This window comes from Falco peregrinus, chromosome 3 (assembly GCF_023634155.1).
Source record: "Falco peregrinus isolate bFalPer1 chromosome 3, bFalPer1.pri, whole genome shotgun sequence".
Lineage (NCBI taxonomy): Eukaryota > Metazoa > Chordata > Aves > Falconiformes > Falconidae > Falco > Falco peregrinus.
This window is the reverse complement of record NC_073723.1, coordinates 92,985,645-92,999,390: the sequence shown is the minus strand read 5'-3', so window position 1 is coordinate 92,999,390 and position 13,746 is coordinate 92,985,645. Positions and strand designations below refer to the sequence as shown.

General features: G+C 41.1%; 1 protein-coding gene across 11 annotated transcripts in view; it reads left to right on the top strand.

Moving 5' to 3' along the window:
* The window catches only part of DUSP22 (dual specificity phosphatase 22), an 89,787-nt gene that overhangs the window by 54,618 nt on the left and 21,423 nt on the right, over positions 1-13,746 (top strand). For 5 of the 11 annotated variants that reach the window (XM_027789055.2, XM_055800221.1, XM_055800226.1 and 2 more), the window contains 2 exons: positions 4,849-4,931; positions 7,144-7,206. The exons of 3 other annotated variants lie outside the window; for them this stretch is intronic. In XM_027789055.2, coding sequence (XP_027644856.1) covers positions 4,923-4,931; positions 7,144-7,206 — 72 coding nt within the window. In that variant the 5' untranslated portion in view covers positions 4,849-4,922. The remainder of the gene's footprint in view (positions 1-4,848; positions 4,932-7,143; positions 7,207-13,746) is intronic. 3 more of the 11 variants (XM_055800225.1, XM_055800223.1, XM_055800224.1) reach the window with 1 other exon arrangement.

Below are 13,746 nucleotides of genomic sequence, written 5' to 3'. Positions count from 1 at the left end.
AACCAAGGCCCAAGAAAAACTTGTGAAATAAGTCTGCAGCAGAAATGGGAATTGAGCTTCCTACTTGCGGTTTGTCTGCTGCTGCACAAACCTTTAGGCACATAGAACGAGGGAGGCTTTTGTAACCGCCTTAGGGTCTGTAGGGTAGGAAGTTGTGCGTAGTCCTGATTATGGAAAGCACTGAAGTACATGCTGAAATCCCTCTAAGTCTGCAGGACTTGAGTATGTCTCTGGAAAACTTTCTGAAATAGCATAGACCTCAGCCTGTGTTTCGGTGCTTATTATGAGATCTATAAGCACCATTCTGCTCATCAATAGCACATTGAAATTGTGATGTGTTCCTGAGAGTGTGTTTGATATTGCACAGCTAGAGGGCAGAAATATTCAAGAAGAACCACAGATGTCCATACAAAATACCAAGACTGAGTTTGGTCTGAAAGCCCAGAAGGAAACGGAGCTTTTGGGCTTCTTCAGTGAAAGTTTAGGAGGAGTTAGTTCTTTGCAAATGGGTAGAGGGGGAGCTAAGAGAGAAAAATGAGGGGGGAGGGAGAGAGGAATTTAACTCTTCTTCCCGCTTCTAGTTTGGGGGAGATTGTAGTTTGTTCCAGTTGTACCTCACAGATGAAATTCAATCCTCTCAAAAGACAAATAATTTATTGTGGGATTGCATGCCCACATGTCTTCTGTACTGGAAACATGATGTCCCATGAAAGGCACCTCTGCTCACAATGAAAACAGGTGCTTTGTTTCTTAAGAGACTAATAACGACAGGATTTTTTAGCCTGTTTCTCTGCACAGATAGAAAACCCGCCATTTCTCCTGATAGGAGGTTCTATATGGGCGCTTGTTCGGTCCCAAGCAGATAGGTGTAGCAGTAGCAAACACTAGAGACTGCAGAGTATTTCTACCTTGAATATGAAAGGGCTTGTGTCCTTCCTTGCTTGTAATCATATTTGGAAGACTCAAATTTTTCCAATGGAATATTTGGGGGCTTTTTGATTTGAAGGGGAAAGCCACAATATGAGGTTTAATTCCCCCGCAAGAGTCCAGTGTTGCTGTGGATGAGCTGGAGAGTCTTGGGAAAGTTTCTGCCCTTCCCTTTACTAAGTGTATAAAAAGACAGTGCCCACCAAGTGGTTCTGGTGTGCTTCTAGATCAAATTAATTCCTGTTATCAGCTGCTTAGTTTTTTTGGGGAAAGTTCCCTTTTCTAGGGCTGTATTTCAGGTACTGGGAACAGGAGAGGGTGAAGATACCATTCTCTTTCAGGTTCATCTTTTGAAGAAAGATGTTTTATAAATACTCTCATTAAACAGAGTCCTGGACCCTTTTCCCCACCTTTCTTGCTCCCTGGAAAGGTCCTGAGAGGCTGGGACAAAATATGTATTGGAATATAGTGGTGAAGTGGGGGCAGGAGATGTGGAGTTTTTGTTTGTGTGCTTAGTTTCTGTGCGTGCGTGTGTCTAAGCGGGGATCACCGGACTCTGGAACAAAACTCTCCTGATGTGAAACTGTTCTCAGTAATAGCTCTTAGTGCTCTGAACCACTGGAGTGGAGGTTCTCCTTTAGGTGTCTATCTCCAGTTCTCTCCAAAACAGAAACTAGTGCAGAGAAATGGTTGCTTTACTTAAAAAATAAATAAATCTGATGATGATGAAACTGTAGTTTCCATGCATCTGCAGATTAATACTGTTGTACACGCTGGGCTGACTTGCCTTCTCTAAGCACTTACCTTGTTTTTGTGTACATAACATAAAATTTTATACTGAAAGCTTAATGCTTACTAGCTTACTGGGTTACATGAGCATGTCTGTCTTTTCAGACTAACACCAAAGTCAGGAATGTGGGCTTTGAAGGAGGAAGAAGGGGGGATATCTTTAGTTTGGGATAGCTTGCTAATGGGAGGAAAGGTGACAAAATGAAAATAAAATAATCTCATTTATTTTGTGGAGACATTTAATGTTCTAAATTCATGAGTGAGTTGCAGTTAAATGTTGCAGATCAGGCCCATATCACTGTAAGGCTTTTTCCCCTTTTTCATGGCAGGATGCTTTCGTATTTTGCTCTTAGCAGTAGAGACAGAAAAGACTCCACATCTGTTTCTTCTTCTCTAACTCCGCAAAGGGAGAAACCTTTATTATTCCTCACCTTGCAGTCCCATTTTGATGACTTTGCTACAGCTCTTTGCAATTATGTGTTTGCAGCTCTCTGCATATGAGTAGAGGTCAAGGTAGAGGTTGTAGAATGAAATTGAGGGAAAAGAAACGAAATATGAGTGTGGGAGGGAGGGAGGGAGGAAGACTTCCCCAGTGTGAATTTTGTCCTTTTGTGTGAGGAGGGTTTCCTGCTGCATCAGCTGAGTTTCACTATATGAAACAATGTTAGGTGAGCTACTGTGAAGAATAGCACCACATTTGAGGGACTCTTTAGGGATGCACAAGATGGGCTTTGACAGGTTTCTTTCACTTTAAAATTTGGAAATGGGGTGATTCACACAGTGACTTCAAAATGTGAGCCTGCATGTGGCTGTACAGCACTGCACTACAATAAAGTAGTTAGAATTGCTGTGGTAATGGTCATGCTTCTGGCCTTAGGTGGTCCTTTACATAACCCCTGATTTTTATTTTTTTTTGCAATTTATGGTATGAGACTGAGTGACAGGATACCTAATTTGTGCTGCTGTTCAGCTTTGTCTGTGGTATCTGTAGAGACTAATGGCAGGTGCCAGGGAAGCCAGGGGAATTTCCCCTTTGTAAACTGTTTAAAATTTAGATCCAGGTAATAGTCATTGGCTGGGAAGCTTTTTCTCCTTTACATTTGTGATCTGGATGATTGTTTCTTAAATATATTGAGGACCTGCCGGTCACCCTGGGATGTAGGTCTGGGATAGCAGCTTCCAGCTTGTTCCTAGGAATATCTGAAATCTTACTGTCTTACTGAGTAGTTTCAATGTGTTGAAATTCCTTTAGCCTAAGTCCTTGGTTAACTGAAGAACTGAAATCTTCCAGTCCTTTTGTGTTTTACTGTCTCCATTAGGCCTTACAGACTGGTTCAAAGCAATCAACATTTAATTTGGATCATACCTTCTTTTAAAGCTGTTTGCCTTGTGGGTCATTAGAGACTGGGTAAGTATTAACACCTTGAGTTCCAGGCAGCAGGCTGTGAAATTTGTCCTTAACCTTAGGAGAACAGAAAACAGTGATTTTTAGGGACACTTAGGCTGGCTTCTGGGCTTCCAAACCCTTGCCTGCTTAGGTGTTCTCTATGAAATCAAGACTGTCTAATAAACTGTTAAAAAAAATCTGAAGATCAGGTGGATTAGAAGACCTCTGCTGGCAAACATTAGAGTTTATTCTTTGAAATGCTCACTCTGAGATTTTTAGGAAATTTTAATGGTTCTGTGAAGCTAGACCTTAATTCTGTTTCAGACAGAATTTGTGTTATTTCTCTCCTGAAGGATTAGGCATCTGTGTTGATCGTGCAGGCTTGATCAGTAGTAAGTAAAATCAGTGCAGTTTCGACTATTCTCTCCATTTTATTACCTGTAGAGAAGCTTTCATAATTGGATTAGGTTCAAATTTTATTGCCTGTTATTGTGCTCATGTGGATCTTGTCTATGGGGCAGTATAATTAACTGTCTAATTCCTCTTTTTGATGAGAAAAGGCATTGAAACTTTATAGTACAGTGGAATAAGATGAAGCAAGAGATGCTAATTAAACTCTTGCACGTACATAAAGAATGTACAGGTGATGCTATTGTTATTTTTGTACCTAGAGAGAGCCGGTTTGAAACCTTTGTGGTCAGTACTCCTTTTTTGTGTGCAACCAGGCTAATGTGAACAGATTGTATGGGTAGATTTGGAAGGCAGGTGTTCGCATCACAAAACCACTGCAGTAATTGCTGTGGTGTGCTGTGCCATTCTCAAGCAAAAAGGTCAAAAGTAAATGGACACAAACTAACTTTTACCTGTATTAGTCGTTCTTTGAGGTAATTTTTCTGGCACGCTAACGGTTTAGTATGGGGAAAGTTGCTCATTGATGACAGATAATGTATTTTGCCTTCTTTCTTATAGAAACAAACCTATGCTTTTGCAATGTCTAGCATCAAATTTTCAGCTGCCCCGGTTTGCTTTCCGGTTTCAAATGTTTGAAACCCCTTGGTTGCAGGTCTAGGAACCACCTTTTCACAATTGCACTTCCTTGCTGTAGCATTTTGCTTTTTCATTAAGTTTGGCATCTTTATCTTCTCAGTCTCTTTTCAGACTTAAAATTATGGTGTGTATTGGCCAAATGCAAATGCACATTTTTTCCTACTAGTTCACAGAAAGTAAGAATCTAGTTACTGTTTTTGCTTGCCTGTTAATACCTTAATTCAAGTGATATGGGTGGCTTCTCTTCTTGGACCTGAACATCAGAAGGGCTATCTCCCAAGTGAAAATAACATCTCCTGAAGGGGGATTTATGGGTAGAGAGGAGGTAAGCTATTTCTTGTACAGCTCTGACTCTTGTTCAGATGGCCATCACCTGCACATGGGCATACACTGACTTACATCTCTGATGCAAAATACATGAAACTTCTGACTTAAGAACACATTCCTGAGTCACTTAAGCTTGTTCTTTATATAGTATATAATTTGTTTTGGAGTTAAAATGTGTCTTCCCGTTACCCACTCAGATGATGGTGTTCTAGAACAGCTGCATTTGGGGTTTTGCTTTACTTTATTGGTACTTTTTTTTTTTTTTGAAGCTTCATAAGTGATTTTTTTTTTTTCAACATGCACAATGGAAAGGGGAGTGGGCTATTCCAAGAGATTAAAAAAATTGTCTTCCTTTTTTCCCTTTATTGCAGATGCCCGAGATGTAGAGCAATTGAGTAAGAATAACATTACGCACATTCTTTCAATCCATGATAGTGCCCGCCCTATGCTCGAGGTAAGAGATGTGGGGGACTCTAAAGTAAATCCTTACTTTTTAGTTGACTGTTATAGTCACCTTGGGATTAATTTCTCATTTTGTACAATTGGTGTTTTGAGACTGATTTTTCTTGGGGAATTGTTTGATAGCTGTAGTTTTGGGGTCCAGTCACAGATTTTGTTGTTGCTGCTGTTATAACAAGAAATCTAACTGACAAAGGAAAAGACAATTACAGTGTCGATCAATATAACACAGTAATGGGACTGTGTATTAATTTAATAGTAAAGGTAAGTTCCCTTCTGTGTGGAGTTCAAGCATCACATAAACAACATTCCTTCTCTTCCTTCCCTGCTACTAACCCTCCTTTGTCCCTGGGTCCCTTTCTTGAATCTTAATAGCAGGTGGTTGTGTAAGAGGTTTGCAGTGCTTTTTTGTGTAAAATAGCCGTATTTAGGCTTGGGGCGTGGGAGGAACCAGTGCGCTCTTATGTAACACACCTGACATAGCAGAGCATCTGTAGGTCTCCAACACTTTAACATGAGGTATTATTCCCCATTTTACTGAAGGGAAGCTGATCTGGAGAGCTGAAATGACTCGACTTGCAGTGTCATCTTGAACAGCGAAAGAGCTGGGACCAGGCTGCAGGTCTCCTTGTGATGGACTGTTGTGCTTTCTTCTTTATGCCAGATAACCTCGGAGGAGGGGAGATTGGCTGGGCTGTGCTACACCTTAAAATCCTGCTCTTTGATTTATGTTGGGAACTGTTGTCCCCTTGAATTTGTTTGTTCCTTTCCTGCGTTCCACTTTTCATAAAATACAGTGAAATAGAGGGTAAGGAAGTTGCTAGTGTTACCCTTCAGATGTTGCTGGGAATCTCTGCTTTTCATTCTCTTGATATAAAAAATCTCTAGTGAATTCAGTCCTTAAACTGAGGAACTTCCACCTCTCCCAGGCAAGTCAATAGGTAAGCTTGAACAAAAGGTGTAATGATTAAAACCAAATCAAGTTACTGGTGAATTCAGGATTGATCTTGAACTTAGAAGTGTGCTGAAGCAGAGCTTTAGCTGTTGACTTTGTTATGCTGTCTGTTTGACTTCTGCTTTACCTGATGCATGTTAATTCTGAAATACACTGAATTTCAAGAGTTCTCTCAGTTGAAGAGATAAACAGTTGTGCTGGGTAAGGAAGATGTAATGTTTCTTCTAAGATGCTGTTCTCTAAAATGAATAGAATCTTGCTTTTTTTATTATCATGAACAGAAAAATAGGAAGACTAATTATGGCACAGATCAGCCGCAGCCTCAGGTCAGTGTTTTTTGTGGTGGTGGTAGTTTTGGCTGCCCACATGCCACCTCCTCGCTTGTGGTGGTGCATCTGTTTGTGAGGCTGCATGGTAAATAATTTGGGAGCTTTTGTGGGTTAAATATAACTGAGTCACTATTTCTTCCTCTAGCTACCCCCACAAAAGACACGAAGTAGTATAGCTACCTGGATCTGTTCCAAATCTGGTTCACAGTAGTGTCTCAGAAGTTACAGTGGCATGGGAACAAGTAGTGGCTCGTGGAGAATGGACTTGCTTTATTCACCCCTGCTTCTAAAAGATGTTTCTCCAACTGTGCCTTCTATTTTCTCAGCATGCAGTATACTCCTTGATGTGCTGGTGGTCTGGAAAACAACTGTTAAAACTTCTCCCCAGTTCTTAAAGTAGTGGAATGATGCAAGTGGCATTTGTTTGGGAGCTGAGCTGATTATTAATTACTTTATCATTCATGGTCCTACTGTCATGTTTGTTTGCAACTAAATGCTTCTGTTTAGGAGCAAGGGCCTAGGAAACAGGTGTTAGGTTATGTTACTACTTTTCTTATTTGCGTCTTTGCCAGGTTTGTTCACAGCTTTTGTATCCACGTTGTGCTTGGGGCTTGTTCTCCAGTCCACTGAAGTCAAATGGGAACGCTTTCCCTATGTGTCTCCCTCTTCCCCTTCCCCCTCCCGATTTCACTTGTGGGAAGTGAGGGCTTACATGTGTGTTCAGAAATTCATCTGATTTTAGTTGGACCTTTAAACATGGAATTGCAGTGATACGAGAATTGTTTTCTTCCCCTGAGATTCCTAGTTTTGTGTGTGTGTGTATTTATGTGAATGCTGATCATCTGTAAAAAGCTGCCTTTTCTTGGACTGTGGTAGTTGCATTTGTCTCTTGCTAATAATATTTTATCTCAAATATTTCCTAGTCAACCTATAGGAAATGCTACAAATACTTCATTAAACAAAGCTTTCTGTGCAAGCTATGGAAGGTAAGTGTTTTTAGACATTGAAAAGTCAGTAGTGTTGTACTAACATGTTACCTAAGAGAATTTGGCCTTTTTTGGCTGTGGAACAAACAAGTATGGATGCATACCTTAGCTCTCAAAGAGGTCACAAATTACCCACATCTTGCTTGTCAGATTTTTAAGTTTCAGTAATGACTATTTTAATGCAATAATACTTCTGATACAGCACTTGAAGCTGATGATGGGGGGGGTAGAGAATGAAAATGACCAATCTGGCTTTGTTGTCCGTACTCAAGAATGCAATACTCAAGAAATAAAAGCAAATGTCAGTGTATGTGGTGAACACCAGCTTGCTACAGATTGTAAAATTATTTTGCACTGTAGTAACTTAGGACGTTGCCCCTTTCTGTGATGTTTCAGACTATTTTTACTTGATTAAAATACTCGCAGTACCTTTTTAAAAAGTGTACTTTCCTCTGTGCTTTATATACTACGTTATTTGGATATACATTGCTTTAGTTCCTCATAAGTTGGTGAGCTATTAGAAAATGACTGAAGAATTTGACAAGAAAGTAATTATATTGGTTTAGATTGCATAGTGTAGGCCTGTTGAGAAATAACTTTAAAAAGTTTTCTTACTGGAATTTGGTTTCAGACATTAGCTCAATGATCATTTGCAAACCCTCGTGAATGTCTGATTTATGGGTGGCTCATAATCAAAGTTTGGCCTTAGGAAGTTATTGTGAAATTTCAAGCTGGAATAATGAGAAAAAGTAGGTTTAAAAATCAATTGGATTCTAAGACTTTTTATACCTTTAGACTTTGGCAGCCTGTTTTAAGTACAAGACTCAGAGTTGTTTTGTAAGGCTTCAAGTGATTTAGACTGGAAGGAATTTGTCAAAATCTGACCTGAACTGTCTTGCAGTATTGCCCATTAGTTCTTTTTGTATAAACCATTTCAAGGCAATTTGTCTTCTAATAAAACCAATACTGAAATTAGTTTATATTTAGAGAGCATCCTAAGGTTATTGTTCCAATAAAGTGCACAATTGTTATACAGGATATTAACCGCTTAGGTAAGCATTTTGTAGTTTATAGATGCAGGTTTATAGGTCCATCACAGAAAGCTGTAGGTGACTGGTGGTGTGTCCAAGAGAAAGGACTGCATGCTGTATGAAACAAGGTTTGTTATTTCAGATGCACAGAAGTCACCCCCTGAGTAACAGCAATGTCCAACATCATCATTTGTGTTCCTGCAGAGGCAAAAGCCTTGGTGAATCAAGTTGGCTCCTCCAGAGCACTTTGGATAGCTGCCCATGGAACATGCACAGATGTTCTATAAATCCACACAAAAGCCGTATACAGAGGAGAATAATTAGGTTTCTTACCACCTGCTTTCTAATCTTTCTCAGCTAGTTCAGGTTTTAAAATCTCTGTTCAGAACATGAGACACACTGAAAGGTGAACAGGAAACATCTCTCAGTGTGCTTTAAATAATAATCTGGCAGTAACCTGTTTGATCTATCCAACAGGTTGTCATCTGTCTGTACTTCCGTAAGGCCTTTGACATGGTCCTCCACAACCTCTTTCTCTCTAAATTGGAGAGATACGGATTTGATGGCTGGACTGTTTGGTAGATGAGGAATTGGTTGGATGGTCGCATCCAGGGGGTAGTGGTCGATGCCTCAATGTGCAAATGGAGATCAGTGATCTGTATGGGGACCGGTAGTGTTTAGTATTTTCACCAATGACTTAGTGGGATCAAATGCACCCTCAGCAAGTTCGCAGGTGACATCAAGCAGCGTGGTGCAGTTAACACACCTGAGGGATGGGACGCCACTCAGAGGGACCTGGACAAACTTGAGAAGTGGGCCCATGTGAACCTCATGTGGTTCAACAAAGCCAAGTGCAAGGTCCTGCACCTGGGTTGGGGCAACCCTGGTATCAATACAGGCTGGCGATGAGCGGATCGAGAGCAGCCCTGAGGACTTGGGGGTACTGGTGTATGGAAAGCTGGATGTGCGCTGGCAGTGTGCACTTGCAGCCCAGAAACCCAACCATATCCTGGGCTGCATCAAAAGAAGCACAACCAGCAGGTCAGGGGAGGTGATTCTGCCCCTCTGCTCCACTCTAGTGAGACCTCACCTGGAGTGCTGTGTCCAGCTCTGGTGTGCTCAGCACAGGAGTGACATGGACCTGTTGAAGCAGGTCCAGAGAAGACGCATAAAAATGATCAGCGGGCTGGAGCACCTCTCCTATGAGGAAAGGCTGAGAGAGTTGGGGTTGTTCAGCCTGGAGAAGAGAAGACTCTGGGGAGGCTTTATTGCAGCAAGTAAAGGGGGCTTGTAGGAAAGGTGGGGACAGACTGTTTAGTAGGGCATGTTGCGACAGGACAAGGGGTGATGGTTTGAAACTAAAAGAGGGTAGATTTAGACTAGATGTAAGGAAGAAACTTCTTTAAATGAGGGTGGTGAAACACTGGAACAGTTTGCCCAGAGAGGTGGTAGATGCCCCATCCCTGGAAACATTTCAGGCCAGGTTGGACAGGGCTCTGAGCAGCCTGATCTAGTTGATTCTGTGATCTCTTGGTAGAACTCTTTTTAAAGCTGGGACAGGTAGCTGTTGGGGTTGGAGACCAGAAGGCCAAAGGTCTGACTGTTGTGACACCCATGTATTCTTACCAAGCTGGTGCCGTCATTCAGAACCCAGTTCTTCCCCCCCTTGCTGCAAAGGACTCCAGCTAGGTGTTCCTCTACCGCATTAGATCTGGAGTCTAACAAATTTTGTGCCAGTTAATCTTAAGCAAAGTAAGTAAAGGCAAATCTAGCTATTCTTGCCAGAAGAATCTGGTTGAAGGTCCATTAAAGTTGAGGATTTTCCAGGTGTTTGTCCCTGTTCTGGGGAGCGTTACATGGAGATGAATGTGGACCTGAACCAAATAGGATGTTGGTGTGGATTGTGCAGCTGCTTGAAAATAGTTGCATCCCATTCTGGAAAGTGTGTGCTGCGGTGGACAGTTGCATCCAAACAGCTGAACTTGCAGCTTGTGTGTAATTCAGGAAGGAGAACAGCACTGGGCCTGGGGGAGCAAGGGCTGCTGGAAGTTCTTCTGGTCAGACAGTCGCTGGGGCCCTGTCCCAGAGAGGTGTTATCTGCAGAGGGGGGCAGGGGTGGAGAGGTGTTCTGTGGGTCCCCGTATGGAGAACCTACCTCGGAAAACAGCGTAATTGTGTGTGTCTGGCAAATGATGTCACACGGATTTGGACTGGAAGAAAGAAAGACAAACTGAGGGTAAGTAACGGCTGAAATGTATTGCCAGAGGCAATGGTGCATTTTCTTGCTTGCTCTGTTTTTGTGTGGAAGTTGAGTCGGATCAGGGTGGGTTACAAAGGTCTTTGAGCTTTGCAGCCAAAGTATTTCCCAGTCCTTGTTCTGCCCAAGCTGCTTTGGGGTCCCAGTTGCAGTGGCTGTTGTGTGTGTTATAGACACCTGTCCCTCGGTCAGGAAATAGACTGAAACTACCCGTTCCTTTCACGCTGTCCACCACACTTGTCAGTTACTAGTAATTTTGCTGTTGCTTTTGACTGTCACCAGAGGTTTGATCTAGTGAATGTATAAATCTTCTCACCAGTTGTCTGTGGTTGTGGAGACCTTTGGTGTTAATTTATTTACAACATTATCATTGTCAGACTGACCCCTGCTGCATCGCAGGAAGCCTTGTATGTTGTGCTCATCCTGGAGCCATCATAATGATCACAGTAACATAGATCTTAAATCAACAGGAGTTTACCTGTGTGTTCCTGTACTGCTGTCTACCACAAAAGCTTTTCATTGTTCGCCCTGTTTAGGACAAATTGCATTAAGGGTAGGCTTTTGTGTGTGTGCTGCTTCTATTTGCCCATCAGTTGTCTTTGTTTTCTGTTGCTACAGAATGTTTGTTTTTATTTTCAGTGTGCTGTTTTTTTTCAGAGGAGGAAAGAGACTATCAGTAGATGTGATAGTTTCAATTAAAGTCACTTGGGTGAAACGTAAGTAAATGAAATTCCAACAAAACATGCACATTTTTTTGGCTTGGGGGCATGGTCATCTCTGCTCGGTACCAAAGCTGTCATAAGTTTTTTAGGCAGCTCCATGTGAACAGCCAATCTGTGTCCCTGTGATGCTCACGTACCAGATGGTTCTGTTTCAAGTCTTACCAGTTGTGGGATTTCTTCTTCAAAGAAAGAGAGTGATCTTACAGCACTGTATGGAGTTTTTTTGAATGTTGCAATAATGTCTTCTGGTTGCTGAGAGAATACTGTGATGCCTATGAAACATTTGCTCTTCTTTTCCTCTAACGTTCTCAAAATACTGCCTGTATAGATTATGGTTTCCCCCCCTCATTCTGCGTAGTTAACCAGAGCACCTGCAGACAACAGTAAATTACTATTTTCTTTTTATTATTATTCTGATGCCATTAACAATATCATCTTAATCCGGTACATACTACCTCCAGAGCAGTGATTTTCCTCCTGTTTTTCCTGAATTGATGACTACCTGAGTAAGTGTTGATATAGTAGGTGGGTGGAGGGGTGGTGAAAGTAGAGAAGAGTTAACTGCTGGCTGAACTAAGCATCTTTCTTGTCCAGTCTGTTAGCTTGTACAGCCAGCAGGACTTAAATGAACTATGTCTTTGGAAATAAGAAACTTCACAGGCCAGGTCATCTTCTGAATAATTTCAGATTTTTTTTTCTTCTTGCAAATAATAAAAATATTAATCAGAATAGAAATAGGGTTTCAAATACTCTGTATCTAAGAACCTGAACTGAAAGGGAGGAGTGCAGTTAAGAAAAAAATCTATGCTGATCTTTTAAAACAAACTTTATACTCCCCGAAAACAGTCAAATGCATCAATAGAATACAGGCAACAAAAATATGCTGTAACTGGAACAGAACCAGTAAGTGTGAGGAATAGAAGTTGTAGGAAAAATAAGGGTGCTACAGAGAAGCTGTATAACTTCGCTGCACCAGTTTTATCTCTGCTGAATGCTGTGATTTCCCTGTTTTATGAGGTGTTAAGGATGAGAAAGTTGCAGCTGGGGAAATCGCAAGAGGAAGTGTTGGATCAAGTTTATGAATTAAAAAGAAAAGTGTATGACTGGTTGGTAAATCCAGATCTTTGGAGGAAAGTGAAGACTTAATGATGGAACATCTATGAAAAACTGAGAAATGTTTCTAAGATCAAAGGGTCATAGCCTGCAGACCTAGCATAGATAATGCATTTGTATCAGCTTGTATTAAGATCTGAAATCTCATTTCATATTTTTTAAGCCTGGCTGGATGTTGTAATCTTAATGCAGTTTTAGAGGACATGATACCCTTGCATATTTACAGATGATCTGTAGACTATACATGTACAGTTTTTTAGAAAAGGAAAGCAAACTAAGCTATTACAGAGGAACTGAACTGGCAGCTCTGGCACAATGCAAGTAATCTGCTTAACATAGTTTGTGGATAGTATTTTTGCAGCTATTTTTGTTTTTGCTATAGAAACCTATCGTATCTGCTGTTAGCACTTAATGTGACGAGGTTTACTATGGGGGAGCTTTTACTGAAGCTTCGAAGTGGGATAGCCTCATCTCCTTTAGTTTTCTAATTTTTTCTTTCCATCACCAGTTTGTGGAAACTTCTTTCTCTTATGGTTGCAGATTCTGGACTGACTTAATTTTGTGTGTGTATAGCAGGGATTATGCTGTGCTAGAACAAAGGAAAAAATTCCTGTGTTGTGCCCCCAGCTACCCCAGCTGATAACTCTGGATGTGCTGAAAGCTGCCTTAGTGCTGCTTTCTTTAGTTCTGTAACCCAAAGAAAGCATTTGTCTGGACTCTAAAAGCGTATCGTTGCCTAACATGAAATAATTAAATAGGGAAATATTGGGAAACCATTCTCAGCTCTTTTTTTTTTTTTTTTTTTTTTTTTTTTTTTTTTTAAGCATATGCTAATTCTGGACAGATGCTGTTCAGCAAGTGGGAACTGCCAGTCTATTAAAACAGTGTCATGACGTTGGATAGCGTGCAGAAGTCTTGTGCTGTAGGAGGCTATTCATATAGGAATATTGCATCTTGATGACATGAAGAGAGAACTCCCTGCCAGGCATGCCTGGGCATCATGTTCTCTGCACAGGCTCTGCTCTGCTGTCTTTGGTATCCAGCCTAATGACTTATGGGAGCTATTGAAGAGGGAGATGGCGAGATAGCCTTTAAAATCAGAGTTGCTAATATCATATCAGAAGGTCGTTGTTGTTGTATAAATATCAGCTCTGCACATTAATAATTTAGTCAAGTCAGACTGTTGCATTTCTGTCTATAGCACTAAGCTCTTACATGGCCAGTGTTGGAAGCTGCTGATTTCCAGCCTTTATGCTACCATCAAGAGGAAGTGGACAAGCACTTCTTCTAATAAAAAGCTTAACTTTCTTCGGTGATGTTTCACTGCCTTTTCATGGTAAGGGTTTCCTCTCATTAGATGTTTCAGAAGATCATGCTGAGCAAAATAGCTACCATTTTTCTTTCAGGTGCGGTGGCA